Source organism: Balaenoptera acutorostrata, chromosome 15 (assembly GCF_949987535.1).
Source record: "Balaenoptera acutorostrata chromosome 15, mBalAcu1.1, whole genome shotgun sequence".
In the NCBI taxonomy this organism is placed as follows: Eukaryota; Metazoa; Chordata; class Mammalia; order Artiodactyla; family Balaenopteridae; genus Balaenoptera; species Balaenoptera acutorostrata.
In genome coordinates this window covers 65684910-65704386 of record NC_080078.1, presented here as the reverse complement: position 1 = coordinate 65704386, position 19477 = coordinate 65684910, and the positions used below count along the sequence as shown (strand labels likewise).

Here is a 19477-nt window from a genome sequence, read left to right as displayed (position 1 = left end):
TAAGTTGAAAATCATTCCCAAATAAAAGTTTAATTAAAAAAAAAGACATTTTGTGTTCTTGATCTTCTCACAGTCTGATTAGGATAGAAATAATTATAGTGTCTTACACTTGTTTGAAAACATTTTGCAAGGAATAATGCATTATTTCATTTGATTCCTACAAAATCTCTGAGATATGAGGTAGATGAAAGAGGGAAATTAATATTTTGAGTGCGTGCTATGTGGTCATCATTTCTTTATGCACTCAGCAAATACTTATTTGAAATTTACTGTGTACCAGGCATATTTAATTTTTATGATAACTCTGTGAGATGGGTGGTATTAGTGTATTAGTCCAAAATACTTTGATTGCAGGTAACAGTAACCCACTCAGATTAGCAAAAAAGATCTTTTATTATCTCACGTAATCGGAAAGCACAGATGTGAATTGAGGGGCCAAATAGAGTTAGGCTGTCCATTTCTTATCTTGACATCTGTGTATGGCCTCATGTTCCTCCATGGAAGTAGGGCTGTTGCCTGAGGAAGAGAAAAGGAGATACTGAGCAGGCAAATCCAGATGTCTTCTCCGTTCCCTTTTTCAGTTGAGAAAACAGACTCAGCATAACCTGCCCAAAGTCACGTGGCTATTATTGCTGTGAGCCCAGATTTGTCTTACTCCAGAAACCAGTTTCCATTGTACCATGTTGCCAGCAGAATTACATTCTAGTTTTATAAATGAGAGAAATGAAACCCAGAGAAAGTAGTTCAGTCACTTACTAATTATGTGATCTTGCACAACTTTGTGATTTTGTTTTTCACCTGTAAAACTACACTCACTTCATTGAATTGTTTTAAAGATTAAATGGGCTAAAGTATAGAAACCCAGTGCTTGGCATATAATAGGTTATCCATAAGAGAGGGTTCTGCTTTTTCTTGATGTGTGGTATCTGGACCAACATCAGCATCACTTGGGGACTTATTATAAATGCACATTCTCAGGCCCCACCCCAGACCTATTAAATCAGAAACTGCAGGTGGGACCCAGCAGTCTGGGTTTTAACAAGCCCTTCAGATGATTCGGATGCTCATCACTGTGTGAGAACTACTGCTCTAGCCCACTGTGTTCCATCTTCCCTCGAGGTTCCTGAGAAGGGAGCATAATGAGTAGGGCCCTATTATATTCTTCCTATCCTATCTCCTGTTTCACCCAAAATAGTTCTGCTTTCTTTTGTAAGCACAGACTCAGGAGCCACACTTCCTAGGTTTAAGTCCTGACTCTGTCACATACCCTGTATGACATTGACAACTTCTTTGTGTCTCAGTCTCCTTATATGTAAAATTGGGCTGATAAATTACTGTTATATCATTGGGTTGTGAGGATTAAAATAGGTAATAGATGAAGTACTTAGAACCATGCCTGGTACATAATAAGCGTTTAATAAGTTAGCTATTACTACTGTTACAACAACTTTTATTATATCAGCTTTTCTGTAAGATTTTTTTTTTTTTAATGGTTCATTGTCTTTGACCTCATGGGAGTTCAAGTTGTGACTAAAATGCAAACTGGTGTTTTGGTGTCTGGTTTGTGTTGGATACTAAACTGAATGTCTTTCTATATCCTTTTTCACTAGGAAATTTCTCCTCTTCTCTCCATGGAGGCTATGGCATTTGTTACTGAAGAGAGGAAACTTACCCAAGAAACCACTTATCCAAATACTTATATTTTTGATTTGTTTGGAGGTGTTGATGTAAGTTGTTGTTTATTATTACTATTGCTACTTAATGACTTGGGAATTTAACTCTTGAAATGGGAGGTAGGAAACGTTTTAGAATTTATAGCAAACATTTCAGAATTTTCATCTTTTTTTATGATTTTTAAAAAATTTTTATTGAGTTATAATTTACATACCATACAGTTCACTTGCTTTACTTGTACAATTCAGTGATTTTTGGTGTATTTACAGAATTACAGAGTAACTATCACTACAGGCATAGCGTTTTTTTTGGCCACGTGGCATGTGGGATCTTAGTTCCCCAACCAGGGATTGAACCCACACCCCCTGCATTGGAAGGTGGAGTCTTAACCACTGGACCCCCAGGGAAGTCCCCAGAATTTTCATCTTTAGAAGCTCAGTGGTATTCACATGTATTGAAGCACCAAAGCTTTTACACTAGAATAATTGATTTATGTAAATTGATCTGGTAAATTGATCTGCACCACTGGCGCAGTGGTTAAGAATTCGCCTCCCAATGCAGGGGACGCGGGCTTGTTCCCTGGTCAGAGAACTAGATCCCACACGCATGCCGCAACTAAGACGTGGCACAACCAAAAATAAATAAATTAATTAAATTAATTAAATTTAAAAAATAAAAAATATATATATCCCCTTTTTTTTAAGGTACAAAGTAAAAGGTATGTCTCTCTGGGACTTCCCTGGTGGTCCAGCGGTTAAGAGCCCACATTCCTTGTGCAGGGTGCCCGGGTTCAATCCCTGGTCAGGGAACTAGATCCCGCATGCCGCAACGAAGATCCCGCACGTGGCAACTAAGACCCAGTGCAGCCAAATAAATAAATTTTTAAAAAAAAAGAAAAAAAAATGGAGATCGGCATAAATGAAATGACTTCAGGGACTAGGATGAACCGGAGAGTGCATGCCTGCTTTTATGGGGAAATGGCTTCCATTCCTATTGACCTTTGCCCTCAGGGATGTAGGAAATCTAGATTCTTATGTAGAATCTCCCAGCTTTTCAGTAGATGTAGACCACATGAATTATGTCTGTGGGCCAGGTATGATCCATCACTTGGCATTCAGGGACTTTTAATTTATTCATTGACATAGTCCATCCTCTATTTGAAGAGAATTTATTTTAAATATAATAACCTATTCAGATGAATATCTTATACTTTTCTTGGATGACTGTGAAAAGTGGGGCATCTCTTTTCAAAAGCATTTGTGTAGTATGCCTCAAAACCTTAAAGATCATTACTCATTTTGCCCTGTTGTTTCCATTTATGTGAATCTCTCATGAAGACATAAGTCAAAATGAGATAACGCTTTGTATACAAAGATGCTTAGTGTGGCATTATATATAATAGTTAAAAGTATTCATCAGGAGGAAGGTAGTTCTTGTTTTCTATAAGGTCAGTGGTGATCTTGTTGCTATTCTCTGTTATTTTCTATTCTCTGCTAAATTAGTTTCCATTCTAATCCTTATTACTTCTTTTCTTCTGCTTGCTTTGGGTTTGTGTTGCACCTCTTTTTCCAGTGAATTGAAGTGAAAGATTAGGTTATTGGTTTGAGATAATTCCCTTTTTTTTCTTTTTTCTTTTTAAAGATTGCACAATTTTATTAATTAATTAATATATTTATTTTTGGCTGTGTTGAGTCTTTGTTTCTGTGCGAGGGGTTTCCCCAGTTGTGGCAAGCGGGGGCCACTCCTCATCGCAGTGCGCGGGCCTCTCACTCTCACGGCCTCTCTTGTTGGGAGCACAGGCTCCAGACGCGCAGGCTCAGCAGCTGTGGCTCAAGGGCCCAGTTGCTCCGTGGCATGTGGGATCTTCCCAGACCGGGGCTCGAACCCGTGTCCCCTGCACCGGCAGGCAGACTCTCAACCACTGTGCCACCAGGGAAGCCCCCTTTTTTTCTTTTAAGAGAAATTTATTTTTTGCATTTTTATTGAAGTATAGTTGCTGTACAATATAGTGATTCACAATTTTTAAAGGTTATGCTTTGTTTATAGTTATGGTAAAATATTGGCTGTATCCCCCATGTTGTACAATACATCCTTGTAGGCTTTCTTAGACTTACTAGTTTGTACCTCCCACTCTCCCACCTTTATATTGCCCCTCCCCCACACTGGTAACCACTAGTTTCTTCCCTATATCTGTGAGTCTGCTTCTTTTTTGTTATAGTCACTATTTTGTTTTACTTTTTTAGCTTCCACATACAAGTGATATACAGTGTTTGTCTTTCTCTGTCTGACTTATTTCATTTAGCATAATGTCCTCCAAGTCCATCCATGTTGCTGCAGATGGAAAAATTTCATTCTTTTTTATGGCTGAGTAGTATTCCTCTGTGTGTGTGTGTGTGTGTGTGTGTGTGTGTGTGTGTGTGTGTGTGTCTATTCCATGTGTGCTTGAGTAGAATGTATATTCTGCTGTTGCTGGGCAGAATGCTTTATAGCTGTCTGTTAGAGCTTGTTCGTTTATAGTGTTCAAGTCTTCTATATTTTTGGTAATACCTCATTGTCTATCCATTATTGAAAGTGGGGTATTATCCAGCTATTATTTTTGAATTGTCTCCTTCAGTTCTGTCAGCTTTTGCTTCATGTATTTTGAGGTTCTGTTGTTAGATGCATATATGTTTATAATTGTTATATCGTCCCAATGGATTGACCCTTTTATCATTATAAACTGTCCTTTGTTTCAACAGATTGGGTTTTTAAATGCATATTTATTGTAAACAGTTTAAACAAAATTATGTGTTATATTAAAAGTATGTAAAATGAAAAATGAATGCATATACTCCCCAGCCCCCTGTAGAAATCAGTATTAACAGTTCATGGTATACCTTTTGTGATTCTTTTTATAAACTTATGTTTATAAAAAGAACACAAATATTCTAAAGCAAAAGAGGAATCATAGTGAAAATGTTCTGCAGCTTTTAAAAAATTAAAGCCACGTTGGACTCCAGAGATTAACTAATCTAACATTCTTATTTTTAAAAATGAGAGCTGAGGCCATGGAGGGACACTGACTTGCCCGAGTTTACATGGGGAATAGGTGGCTGAGCTGCAACTAGAACCCAGGTTTCCTGACTCTTGGTACAGTGCTCATTTCCTTGAACTTCATTGCCTTCTGCCTGTGTTGGGAACAAGAGGGTCTTGCAGTACCCTGACAGATATTTGGGCCATGAGTTGTCATGGCAAAGATTGTTTTGTAAGCTATGCTTTGAATTTTGAAGGTTTTATCCAATTTTTTTTTATAGCTCCTTGTAGAAATTCTTATGAGGCCTACAATCTCTATTCGGGGACAGAAACTGAAAAGTAAGTATACTTATCAGCCACTGGTACTCATTTCCTAACCTGCTATTATGATGGTAATTCCCAGGAGTTTCTCTTCTTTCCCTTCCTAACTCTTAACAATGAAGACATGCCTTAACATTCGGCTGTAGGACACTCTCCACCCCTAGCTAAGCAGCTCTCTTTATTTTATACTTGGTAGAAATATAAGTCTAGTGCTTTAAAAGAAAAAGTGTGAAAACTACTGGGCTAAAAGAATTGCATCTTTGTAGTTTCTAATAGTCCTTGGTTTCAGCTTTTATGTTTTCTTTGCAAATTCTTATTTCTCATATACTTAATTGAGAGAGTAAGGAAAAGCCTGGTAAGATCATTTGTTTTATTTTTTTAAATTATTGTCTTGTTTTTGTTGTTATAAAAGTGATATAAGCTCTTTGTGAAAAGTTCAGTCATTACCAGAATGTGTATGGTAAAAAGTCAAAGTGTTAAATGTAGCATATTATTTCTTGGACTGGGTGGTAGGTATATGGGTATTATTCTATTATTATTCTCTATAACTTACACATGTTGCAAATATTATTTTTAGGTAGTCAGTTGATAATTTAAAAAAATGAGTAAGTACACTTACTTTGGCATTAAAAGCCAGAGATCAGTTAACATCTGATGAATGCTCTACTACAAATATCACTTTTTTTTTTAATTAAAAAAATTTTCCCCCCAACATCAACATGACATACTATGTAAGGCCTTGTTTTTATGTGTAGTAGTGGTTAAGAGAATTCATACTCATCTTTTATGTCGCAGCTTTGTATCCTATCTGAATTGGTCTTCATGTCCTCTACCCTCATAGCAGGTAGCATCTTGTAGTTACTTGTTGGTGTACTTATTTATTCTCTCTTCCCTCACCAGATTTATAAGTTCCATGAGGCTTTGTCTTTTTTTTTTTTTTCACTAACCACTGTATATTCTTTATCTGCTCTAGAGTGGATGCTGAATAAATATTTGATGAATGAGTGAATTCCAGTTCCTTTGAAAATGAAAGGTCTAGAAGTACTGAGATATACTGATTTGGTGTTCCAGCCCTCTCTGAAGTCATGAAATAAATAAACCAAAAAGCCCCCATAGGTTGAAAAGTGGTGATGAGGGATACAGGACATCTGCATTGTCTCAAGATTATGTCAGATAACCCTTCTGGTCAAGCTAGCTTGGCAGGGCTGCCCACTGGGATCTTGGAGGGAAGCCTAACATTTTAGAGTTTGTGGCAGCGTAGGAATGAATGGAAACAGTTTTTAAAAATAAAAGTAATGCCAAACAAAACACTTTATCCATGGTTCGTACTCAATTTTATCATCTCCCAGTTTTGAGGACTTGAAAATTTAGTTTCCTTTTTGTTGTACTCTCCTGTTCCTGCTCACAGGGAAGTAACTAGTTCTTTATTGGTACCCAACATAAATAACAACAGAACAAAACACGTTGAGTCTGTAGTAAAAATGACATCCTTGTTTGCTGCTAGTAGAGTTTTCAGTGGAAATTAATAGCAACAATCCAATTACTTTGGATTCTCGTAATTCTGCTTTTGGAAATGTATCTTACGGAACCAGTTCAACACTAGCATAAAAGGACTGTATGTCATGTTGTTTATTTCTAGTCTATTTAAATAGCAAAATTTTAAAAACCCTGGATATAATTCTAATCAAGCTATAAAGGGAACATGGCTTGCTAAGTGATAACACCACAACAGGTTGAAATTATGAAGACTATGGAACATAATAAGCATAATAGTATATCAAACCAAAAAGCAGTATACAAATTGGTTTCTAGGCTCTGATGCGGGCACCATGAAACTCTTTGGTAAGTAAGGACTGGAAGGAGGTATGCTAAGAGGCAAATAATCATCTTGGAGGGGATTATGAGGAACAATTCTATGTTCAAAAATTTAATTCTGTTACATTATCTTTCCAATGAGAAAAATAACCAGTTATTCCCCTTTCACTTTCAGTAAGTGATGAAATGTCCAAGGACTGTTTGAGCATCTTGTATAATACCTGTGTCTGTGTAAGTATCCTTGCCATCGGGGCCTCATTTTTCTCCCTACCACGTCTGCAGTGCTTGAGGAGGGAAGATTTGAATGGGGGTGGTAGACATGACAGTTATCTTCAGACATTGGAGAATTGGACTTATATGTGCCTGAGAACCATAACCAACAGGTAGAAATTATGGATGGCAAAATTTCATAGTAATTGAGCCATGGCTGCTTCAGCAGGTACTGAACTCCTCTAGCCCTGGAGGTGTCCAAGCAGAGACTGAACAAAAAACTTGTTAAATGGATGCAAGCATTGAAAGAGTGCCTGTGACCTTTTAGGATTCCTTTAAACCCTATTGTGCCTACTCCTTCGTTTTTATTGTTAGAAAACAAAACAAGAACCAGAAGACCCACCATGTGTTGATCAGGACACCCAACTAGGTTGATCACTGAGTGGGAAATAATGGTGAATAAAAGAAGCAGTTTGGTGGAAAGAGCATAGCACTTAGTGCTAGAACTTGGTTTGGGGTTCTAGCTCTTGGCTTCATGCTTATTCTCCTCCCTGTGCTTTAATTTCTTATCTTAGAGTGTAGTTGGTAATCATACATCATAGGGTTGTTATGGGATTTAAATGAGATGATAGATGTGAAAGCACTTTGTAAAGCAATATACAAATGTTAATTTTTGTAAGACCCAGTACCTGTCTTTTGGGAACATATGTGGTAAACTGTAAAGAGTGAATCAAATACAGCAGAATGAAACAAATGCTGTTGTAGAAGTGAAACTTCTATGCAATGAAAACACAAAGGAACATTTAATTCCATTTCATTTCTTGCCTCATTCAAAAAAAGATTTCGGGCATCGTTACGAGTATGTAAGATCTACCAATATTATAAATTTAGAAGTAGGTATCCAGGAATTGGGCTGAACATAAAATCATTTGTACTACGGATGGGGTACAAATTTGGGTTTAAGCCCATATCGTATATTAACGCATATATGTGGAACCTAGAAAAATGGTACAGATGAACTGGTTTGCAGGGCAGAAATAGAGACACAGATGTAGAGAACAAATGTATGGACACCAAGGGGGGAAAGTGGCGGGCGGGGTGGTGGTGGTGGGATGAATTGGGAGATTGGGATTGACATGTATACACTAATATGTGTAAAATGGATAACTAATAAGAACCTGCTGTATAAAAATAAAATAAAATTCAAAAATTCGAAAAATAAAACAGAAGCAATATTGTAACAAATTCAATAAACACTTTAAAAATGGTCCACATCAAAAAAAAAAAAGAATAATGCTACTATGAACATTTGTTCATATGTGTAAACTTTACTGAGCTAAGGGATGCCCAGATAGCTGGTTAAACATTTTTTTTCTGGGCGTGTCTGTGAGGGTGTCTCTGGAAGAGATTAGCATTTGTATCAATAGATGCCCTCACCAATGTGGGTGACCACCATCCAATCCATTGAGGCCCTGAATAGAGCAAAAAGGTGGAGATTGGGCGAATTCACTCTCTGCCAGAGCTGAGACATCCATCTTCCCCTGCCTTTGGACTTGGAGTTCCTGGCTCTTGGGCCTTTGGCTCCAACAGGGACTTACACTGTTGGTTCAGGTTCTCAGGCCTTCGGCCTCTGACTGAATTTCATCACCAGTTTTCCTGGTTCTCCAACTTGCAGATGGCTTATCAAGGGACTTCTCAGCCTCCATTAAAAAAAAAAAAATTGGATTTAAGCTTCTTAGCAACCAACACAAATAGGGAAATATGTTTCAACACAACACAAAGTTCAACATCCATAACATTGCTATGCAACAGAAATATAACACAAAACACTTAGGTTATTTTATTTTACCTTTAGGAATAGCATATTTATTAGTTCAGGATTGATATCTTTTTTTTTTTCTTTTTTCTTTTTTGGCTGCGTTGGGTCTTTGTTGCTGTGCGCAGGCTTTCTCTGGTTGCGTTGAGCAGGGGCTACTCTTCGTTGCAGTGCGTGGGCTTCTCACTGCGGTGTCTTCTCCTGTTGCAGAGCACAGACTCTAGGTGCATGGGCTTCAGTAGTTGTGGCACATGGGCTCCAGAACGCAGGCTTAGCGGTTCTGGCGTGTGGGCTTAGTTGCTCTGCGGCATGTGGGATCTTCCCGGACCAGGGCTTGAACCCGTGTCCCCAGCATTGGCAGGCGGATTCTTAACCACTGTGCCACGAGGGAAACCCCAGGATTGATATCTTAAGATAAAAATCAGCATCCACAAAAATCTTGACAACATAAATGATAGGCTGTTTGAATAAAAAGAATTGAAAAAGGATAATGTAAAGCTTTGGACATAACTCTAAACAAACAAATAAGAAATTAATGTTGAGGTCCTGAGCAAGGGAGATATGTCTTAGGGACATACAAATGAAAAATAGTTTAGGGGCCTAAACTGTCAGTAAGTTCAAAAGGATTCAGTAAAAACTATTGTCACCAAAAAGGCTAATGCAATCTTAGTGTAATAAACCTGCACTTTTAGTCACTGATTAGGCTATATATGGTATTTTGTGTTTGCTTCTGTGTATCACATTTTAAAAAGTATAAAAATGTATTATACCAGTCTCTCGAGAATATTAGAGTATAATATAAAAATACTCCAAAAACAAGTGAAATAACCCATCACCCCACCATACTTAGGTTATTTTCAATTTCTTTGTAGCCACGTTTTTTAGAAAGTAAGAAAAGAAGTAGGAAGAAAGGTGAAGTTAATTTTAATAATGTATTTTATTTAGCACAGTATATCAAGAATGTTATTCCAACATGTCATCAATATAAGTAATTATTAATGAGATACAATTCCTTTTTTTTTTTGTATTAAGTTTTCAAAATCCAGTGTGTTTTTTACTCTCAGAACACATCTCAGTTCAGACTAGCCACGTTTCAAGTGCTCAATAGCCACATGTAGCTAGTGGCACAGGTAAGCACAGACAGACCCATGAGATAAAAATAAACTAAATGTTCAGGTAGTGCACAATTTTTCTTGTAAGTAAGGCCAGTAAGAAATTGTTCTGGGCTTCCCTGGTGGCGCGGTGGTTAAGAATCTGCCTGCCAATGCAGGGGACACGGGTTCGAGCCCTGGTCTGGGAAGATCCCACATGCCGCGGAGCAACTAGGCCCGTGAGCCACAACTACTGAGCCTGCGCGTCTGGATCCTGTGCTCCGCAACAAGAGAGGCCGCGACAGAGGCCCGCACACCGCGATGAAGAGTGGCCCCCGCTGGCCACAACTGGAGAAAGCCCTCGCACAGAAACAAAGACCCAACACAGCCAAAAATAAAATATAAATAAATTAATTAATTTAAAAAAAATTGTTCTTATAAAAAAAAGATGATATATGTGTGATGTAATGACTCCATCATTGTCAGCTTCCATGTAGTTAATAGTCTTATGAGGCAGTCTTATGAAGCTGTTCGTTAATAATGACGCCTAATGTTAATGATATTCCAGCAAAACACAGTTCAGTTAAAAAAAAGGAGGGAAGAGAAAGGAAAGAAAGAAAAGGAAAGAAAGGGAAAGAAAGAAAAGGAAAGAAAAAGAGAGGGAAAGAAAGAAGAAACAAAAACGTAAAGAACATAGGATGATATGGTCCAACTTTGTGCTGATCTGGCTTAAATCCAGGTTAGATGGAAACCTAGGGCTTTTAGAGTTGCAAACACCAGTGCCTCCAAGGATCAGACAGAAAACAAGAAACGTTTGAAGTTGCCTGTTTTGGAGTGGGGACTTGTGCAAACTGTGACTAACCTGGAGTAAGCATATCCTATCTGAAGACTTAAAATCAAAATTTAAAAGGTATTGCTGGCCAAATAAAACTTGGCCTACTGGGTGCTGGCTTGTAGCTCTTGATTTAGATACTAGGCAGATACTGGGTTAAAAACCTATGATGGATATTATTTAAAAACTCCTCCCCAGAAAAATACATTTGTACGCAGTGTTTTATATATAGTTTTAGGGAATTAAGGGCTCAGCTAACAATTCCTGATGTAGCGTGGAATTGCATTTCCAGTGTCTGGAATGGATATTTTGCCCTTCATATTTTATTTTGGGGTTATAACCTATTCTGCATTTTCTCCTCTTCTCCCTTGCGATAGACGGAAGGGGTTACAAAGCGTTTGGCAGAAAAGAATGACTTTGTGATCTTCCTGTTTACACTGATGACGAGTAAGAAGACATTCTTACAAACAGCAACCCTCATTGAAGATATTTTGGGTGTTAAAAAGGTGAGCTGTGTCCTCTAGCAGGTGAATGACCAGGTGGAGGAGAGTGCCTCAGACAGTTGGATTCTCAAACCTGAATAATGTACAGAACTCCTTTAAAGAAAAACTCTGCCATACTCCTAGTGTTAAAATTATTTTTTTTTGTTACTTAAATATATTCACTAGGTTATACTCCTTATACTAATAGGTCTTAAATGATTATAAAACCTAAACAAATAGATTGAAATCAAACTAATTATAAAACTCAAAAGCTCAGATTGACTTTGTGAATTTAATGTGTTAGCTAATGTTATTTTGCTGAAATCAAATTGTCCCTCAATTATTATGGTGCAAGATCTTTTTAGCATAGCTCCAGTGCTGTATGCTGTATAATAACTCCGTTCTCCTACCACTTTTCTATATTTGAACTGTTGTGATGCTTTCTTGTGATGATGTTTGACTTTCACTTATTATGTTCACCTCTATTTTTTCTCATTAGTTTTCAACAGTTAAAGTTTAATTGACACCAACATAGGAAATAACAAATATGAGCACTGAAATCCTGCCAGTTGGTCATAAGATGGACATTCAAATGATCCAGAATATGCTTAAAAAAAAAAAAAACTATGATTGAAGTGAAAGCACTAAATTAAATATTTGTCATCGAGAATTCACAGTCCGCGCCCCTCCCCCCCAAACAGATATATAGACATGTTAGAGAATCACTATATTAGATTTTTGGTGTAATGCTTGTTAGGACCTGGCTTACTTCCCCCAGTCCTTGTCCCATGCCTCCATGTCAGTTGCACGTTTGCAGATTTCTTCCTTTTACTACTGAGGAGGTAGGAGCAGCCTCTTAGATTTTCTGTTGCAGTGAAAAGAGTACCCATGTGCATTGTGGTGACCCCAGCTTTCATTTCTGTTTCTGCTGCACTTTCCCCAGGCTCTGCTTGTTATTGCCCAGGCAGAAGATGCACAAGTGACCCATTGTCTGTAGGAATACATTGGAGATGTGTGCAGGTCCCAGACAGACCCTTTGTGCCCTTTGATGAAAAGGCTTTGTTATTTTTCCAATAATTGTATGCACCAGTGTGTGAGAAGGGGCTTCCAGGGCGGAAACTCCAGACTCCCTGGCAGTCTTGGCATAAGACTCTAGGATTGCTCCTTCATAACTTTTCCTGCTTGTCCCTCATGCCCTCTCCCTCCCTCTCATACCTTTCTGTGTTGCCAAAAATAGTGATGAGTTCTGCTAGACATTACGGGTACCTTAGTGCAGTTTGAAAGGGGGATAGACACCATAAGAAAGTGGGAACACAAGCCACAAACTGGGAAAAGATGTTTGCAACCCATGCAACTAACAAAAGATTGGTATTCAGAATTTATCATGGGGAATTCCCTAGTGGTCCAGGCTTCCACTGCAGGGAGCATGGGTTCGATGCTTGGTCAGGGAACTAAGATCCCGCATGTAGTGTGGCACGGCCAACAAACAAACAAAAACAACAACCAAAAAAACCCCCAAAACAACAACAGAATTTATCATGAATTCTTGTGAATCAGCAAGGAGAAGACAGATGGCCCAGTAGAAAAATGGGCAATGATAGGAGCAAGCATTTTACAGAGGAGAAACAAATGATCCATAAAAAGAAGATGCTTAACTTCATTGATAATCAGGAAAATGCAAATAAGACCACAGTGACAGAGCTCGAGAATGTGTATCACTGGAAACACTTACATTACTGCTGATACCTTTTTATAAAATCAGCAGAATATATCTGTTTTGTTTTCTAGTTGAATGTGGGCATACCCTGTGACCCAGCACCTAAGGAAGCACTGACCTGAGGGCCGAGGCATCAGTATTGTGGCCTGGGTAACCTGTAACCTATGCCCAGGCACACTCGTAGGGAAGCTCAATTCCAGAACAGTGATTCTTAGAAATAAAAACACTAAATTGAAGCCAAGAGGGTGTGAAATGAATTCTGTGGCTCTACCAGCTAAATATAAAAGATCAAAATGTATTGTGTAAGGGTATTGTTTAAATTTTTGTTTCATATTTATACACATACATTCACCTGTGTATGTTTACTGTGTTGTGATGGAAAATTTATTTTTTATTCTTGGACATTGTCAGAATGGTTTGGAAGCCACTGCCTCAGAAAAACTTCTGCACATGTGCATCAAGAAACACATAAGAAAGGTTATAGCATTATTGGTTAAGGGCAAAAAACTGAAACCAGGTCTCTGATCCGTCAACAGGAAAATGGATAAATGTCCTCTATTCACACAATGGGATATTATACAATGAATGTTGCTATAGGCAACAACGTAGCTAAATCGTAGAAATTATTGATAGAAGTCAGTTGCAGAAGATTGTATATAATATATCTTTTTTTTAAAATAGATCTTTATTGGAGTATAATTGCTTCATAATTCTGTGTTAGTTTCTGCTGTACGCCAAAGTGAATCAGCCATATGCATACATATGTCCCCATATCCCCTCCCTCTTGCGTCTCCCTCCCGTCCTCCCTATCCCACCCTCTAGGTCATCACAAAGCACCCAGCTGATCTCCCTGTGCTATGCTGCTGCCTCCCACTAGCTAATTCTTTTACATTCGGTAGTGTATATGTGTCGATGCTACTCTCACTTTGCCCCAGCTTCCCCCTCCCACCCCATGTCCTCAGGTCCATTCTCTATGCCTACATCTTTATTCCTGCCCTGCAACTAGGTTCATCAGTACCAATTTTTTTTTTTTAGATTCGTTAGCATACGGTATTTGTTTTTCTCTTTCTGACTTACTTCTCTCTGTATGACAGACTGTAGGTCCATCCACCTCACTACAAACAACTCAATTTTGTTTCTTTTTATGGCTGAGTAATATTCAGTTGTATATATGTGCCACATCTTCTTTATCCATTCATCTGTCGATGGACATTTAGCTTGATTCCATGTCTTGGCTATTTTATTTTTATTTATTTATTTATTTTTATTATTATTATTTTTAAAAATAAATTTATTTATTTTTGGCTCCATTGGGTCTTCATTGTGGTGTGCAGGCTTCTCATTGTGGTGGCTTCTCTTTGTTGCAGAGCACGGGCTCTAGGCACGCGGGCTTCAGTAGTTGTGGCACGCAGGCTCAGTCGTTGTGGCTTGCGGGCTCTAGAGTGCAGGCTCAGTAGTTGTGGCGCACGGGCTTCGCTGCTCCGCGGCATGTGGGATCTTCCCAGACCAGGGCTCGAACCCGTGTCGCCTGCATTGGCAGGTGGATTCTTAACCATTGTGCCACCAGGGAGGTCCTTGGCTATTTTAAATAGTGCTGCAGTGAACATTGTGGTACATGTCTCTTTTTGAATTATGGTTTTCTCAGGGTATATGCCCAGTAGTGGGATTGCTGGGTCATACGGTAGTTCTATTTTTAGTTTTTTAAGGAACCTCCATACTGTTTTCCATAGTGGTTGTATCAATTTACATTCCCACCAATAGTGCAGGAGGGTTCCCTTTTTACCACACCCTTTCCAGCATTTATTGTTTCTAGATTTTTTGATAATGGCCATTCTGTCTGGCATGAGGTGATACCTCACTGTAGTTTTGATTTGCATTTCTCTAATAATTAGTGATGTTGAGCGTCTTTTCATATGCCTTTTGGCCATCTGTATGTCTTCCTTGGTGAAATGTCTATTTAGGTCTTCCACCCATGTTTTAATTCCGCCCATTTTTAAATTTTTTAATAATTTAAAATTGCAAATATTTTCTCCCATTCTGAGGGTTGTCTTTTTGTCTTGTTTATGGTTTCCTTTGCTGTGCAAAAGCTTTTAAGCTTAATTAAGTCCCATTTGTTTATTTTTGTTTTTATTTCCGTTACTCTAGGAGGTGGGTCAAAAAAGATCTTGCTGTGGTTTACGTCAAAGAGTGTTTTTCCTATGTTTTCCTCAAAGAGTTTTATAGTGTCTGGTCTTACATTTAAGTCTTTAATCCATTTGGAGTTTATTTTTGTGTATGGTGTTAGGGAGTGTTCGAATTTCTTTCTTTTACATGTAGCTGTCCAGTTTTCCCAGCACCATTTATTGAAGGGGCTGTCTTTTCTCCATTGTATGTTCTTGCCTCCTTGGTTGTAAATTAGGTGACCATAGGTGTGTGGGTTTATCTCCGGGCATTCTATCCTGTACCATTGATCTGTATTTCTGTTTTTGTGCCAGTACCATACTGTCTTGATTACTGTAGCTTTGTGGTATACTTTGAAGCCAGGGACCCTGATTCCTCCAACTCCGTTTTTCTTTCTCAAGAATGCTTTGGCTGTTTGGGGTCTTTTGTGTTTCCATACGAATTGTAACATTTTTTGTTCGAATTCTGTGAAGAATGCCATTGGTAGTTTGATAGGGATTGCATTGAATCTGTAGATTGCTTTGGGTAGTATAGTCATTTTCACAATATTGATTCTTCCAATCCAAGAACAATAGTATATTTCTCCATCTGTTTATATCATCTTTGATTTCTTTCATCAGTGTTTTATAGTTTTCTGAGTACAAGTCGTTCTCCTCCTTAGGCAGGTTTATTCCTAGGTATTTTATTCTTTTTATTTCAATGGTAAATGGGAGTATTTCCTTAATTTCTCTTTCTGATTTTTCATTGTAGGTGTCTAGGAATGCCAGAGATTTTTGTGCATTAATTTTGTATCCTTCAACCTTACCAGATTCATTGATTAGTTCTAGTAGTCTTCTGGTGGCATCTTTAGGATTTTCTGTGGATAGTGTCATGTCATCTGCAAACAGTGACAGCTTTACTTCTTCTTTTCCAATTTGTATTCCTTTTATTTCTTTTTCTTCTCTGATTGCCGTGGCTAGGACTTCCAAAACTATGTTGAATAAGAGTGGCGAGAGTGGACATCCTTGTCTTGTTCCTGATCTTTGTGGAAATGCTTTCAGTTTTTCACCATTGAGAATGGTGCTTGCTATGGGTTTGTCATATATGGCTTTTATTATGTTGAGGTAGGTTCCCTCTATGCCCACTTTCTGGAGAGTTTTTATCATAAATGGGTGTTGAATTTTGTCAAAAACTTTTTCTGCATCTATTGAGATGATCATTTGGTTTTTATTTCTTAATTTGTTAATGTGGTGTATCACATTGATTGATTTGCGTATGTTGAAGAATCCTTGCATCCCTGGGATAAATCCCACTTAATCATGGTGTATGATCCTTTTAATGTGCTGTTGGATTCTGTTTGCTAGTATTTTGTTCAGGATTTTTGCATCTATGTTCATCAGTGATATTGGTCTATAATTTTCTTTTTTTGTGATGTCTTTTTCTGGTTTTGGTATCAGGATGATGGTGGTTTCATAAAATGAATTTGGGAGTGTTTCTCCCTCTGCAATTTTTTGGAAGTATTTGAGAAGGATCAGTGTTAGCTCTGCTCTAAATGTTTGATAGAATTCACCTGTGAAGCCATCTGATCCTGGACTTTTGTTTGTTGGAAGATTTTAAATTACGGTTTCAATTTCATTACTTGTCATATGTCTGTTTATATTTTCTAATTCTTCCTGGTTCAGTCTTGGAAAATTGTACCTTTCCAAGAATTTGTCCATTTCTATGTGGTTATCCATTTTATTGGCATATAGTTGTTTGTAGTAGTTTGTAGTAGTCTCTTATAATCCTTTGTATTTCTGCAGTGTCAGTTGTGATTTCTCCTTTTTCATTTCCAATTTTATTGATTTGCGTCCTCTCCCTTTTTTTCTTGATGAATCTGGCTAAGGGTTTATCAGTTTTGTTTATCTTCTCAAAAAAACAGCTTTTTTTTTTTGACTGGTCTAAATACATAAATTTATTTTCCCCCTTACCTTCCTTTCTTTGGGAAAAGGAAAAAGGAAACATTATTCTGTCTACTCAGAGAGCAAGGAGAACAGCAGAACAGATGAAGGGGGACTGAACTTACTGACTCTTCTACCCGCTCCTGTTCTCTCTCAGCCTGTATGTTGTCCTTATAGGTGAGTGAGAGATGTTAGGATTTCAGCATGCTGCTCCTTAACTGGAATGGGGCAAGAAATGCTCCAGCTGTTTTAATCAAACAGTGGCCAAAGTGTGTAGCCAGCACGATACCAAAAACAGTGGCCAAAGTGTGTAGCCAGCACAATACCCAAAGCAATTAGATCATTCCTTTTTAAGACCAAGAAACTTTCTCTTGGTTTGATCTACTCTTGGTTTGATCTACTCCAAAATACCAAATACATAGATTTAGGAATAAACTCTTGTAATTTACTTTCACCCACTTGTCACTGCTCTTGTAAAGATACTGAGGGGAAGGGGAGTAGCTCAAATGAGCCTGTAATTTAAAATCACAACCAGAGAGGAAACACTTCAAGCACAATGGGGACATTCCATTGAAGAGCCACATTCATTTGGAATGTTTGCTTTGAAAACAACTCTTCTGGGGAATAAAGAACCAGCTTTTAGTTTTATTGATCTTTGCTATTGTTTTCTTCATTTCTATTTCATTTATTTCTGCTCTGGTCTTTATGATTTCTTTCCTTCTACTGACTTTGGGTTTTCTTTGTTCTTTCTGTAGTTGTTTTAAGTGTAGGGTTAGATTGTTTATTTGAGATTTTTCTTGTTTCTTGAGGTGAGATTGAATTGCTGTAAACGTCCCTCTTAGAACTGCTTTTGCTGTGTCCCATAGGTTTTGGGTCCTTGTGTTTTCATTGTCATTTGTTTCTATGTATTTTTTTATTTCTTCTTTGATTTCTTCAGTGATCTCTTAGTTATTTAGTAGGGCACTGTTTAGCCTCCATGTGTATAGTATATCATTTTTACAAAGTTCAAAAATAGGCAAACTCAAATCATACAAAACTTTTTTTTTTTTTTTTTTTTTAAAGGATTTTCTTATTTATTTATTTATTTATTTATTTATTTTTGGCTGTGTTGGGTCTTCGGTTCGTGTGAGGGCTTTCTCCAGTTGCGGCAAGCGGGGGCCACTCTTCATCGCGGTGCGGGGACCGCTCTTCATCGCGGTGCGCGGGCCTTTCTCTATCGCGGCCCCTCCCGTCGCGGGGCACAGGCTCCAGACGCGCAGGCTCAGCAATTGTGGCTCACGGGCCCAGCTGCTCCGCGGCATGTGGGATCTTCCCAGACCAGGGCTCGAACCCGTGTCCCCTGCATTAGCAGGCAGATTCTCAACCACTGCGCCACCAGGGAAGCCCCACAAAACTTTTTTTTAATGAAAAAGCAATACTAAACAAAATTCAGGATAGTGGTTACCTCTGGCCGAGAGAAAGGGAGATGTGATAGGAAAGGCACACATAGCTATTCACTTTGTTATGCTTTATAACATATGTTGTATCAAGTATTAAATAAAAATTAAAATATAACACAAAGAAGTGGGCCTGGAGGGTGGGGGGGACCTGGTTTGCAACCCATACACTGAGTTGGACAGGGCTAAAGGAACAGATGAGCTGAAAGTCCCAGTTTCCAATAATAGCAATAGCTAACATTTGTGTACTGGGAAGGCAAAGGTGGAAGAAGCTGCTCCCAAATACCCCCTCCACAGCCAACCAGAAATAGGAGTGAGAGTCACAAGGGCTTCTAGGAATCATTCACTGGTTCAGTACACATTTACTGAGACCTTCACTACCAGGGTCTATGCACTGAGGCTCATAAAATTCAGTACTCATTCATGATAAAAGCTAGGAATAGAAAGAAAATTCCTTAACTTGGTATTGGGTATCTGTTAAAACTTATAGCAAACATCAAACTAAACCTGAAACTTTGGAAATATTTCTAATAAGGAAAAAGAGGAGAAGGTCTGCTATCACTTACTCTAGATAATTGGTTACTTGGGCATGTACACAAGGAGACACCTATAGGAATGTTCATTGCAACACTGTTTAATAGTGAAAAATTATAGTCCACCTAAACATACACATATTTAAAAAGGAGAATGATTGAATAAATTGTGAATTAAAACAATGAGAAATGATTGAAGTAGACTTACTTGTATCAGTGTAGTTGAATCTCATTGTTGACCGTGAAGTATCATTCACACTGCATGCAGAACAAAACCATGTATTTTTGTTTTATTTTTTATTGAGGTATAATTGATTTACGGTATTATATTAGTTTCAGGTATAAAACATAGTGATTCAAAATTTGTATAGGTTTTACTCCATTTAAAGTTATAAAATATTGGCTGTGTTCCCTGTGCCCTACAATATATCCTTGTAGCTTATTTATTTTATACGTAGT

At 38.0% G+C, this 19477-nt stretch overlaps 1 protein-coding gene across 1 annotated transcript in view; it reads left to right on the top strand.

Moving 5' to 3' along the window:
- TRPC4AP (transient receptor potential cation channel subfamily C member 4 associated protein) overlaps nt 1–19477 on the top strand; it is a 74463-nt gene that overhangs the window by 22948 nt on the left and 32038 nt on the right. Inside the window, exons 3-7 of the mRNA XM_057529715.1 lie at nt 1611–1727; nt 4968–5025; nt 6998–7053; nt 11149–11277; nt 17227–17230. Coding sequence (XP_057385698.1) covers nt 1611–1727; nt 4968–5025; nt 6998–7053; nt 11149–11277; nt 17227–17230 — 364 coding nt within the window. The remainder of the gene's footprint in view (nt 1–1610; nt 1728–4967; nt 5026–6997; nt 7054–11148; nt 11278–17226; nt 17231–19477) is intronic.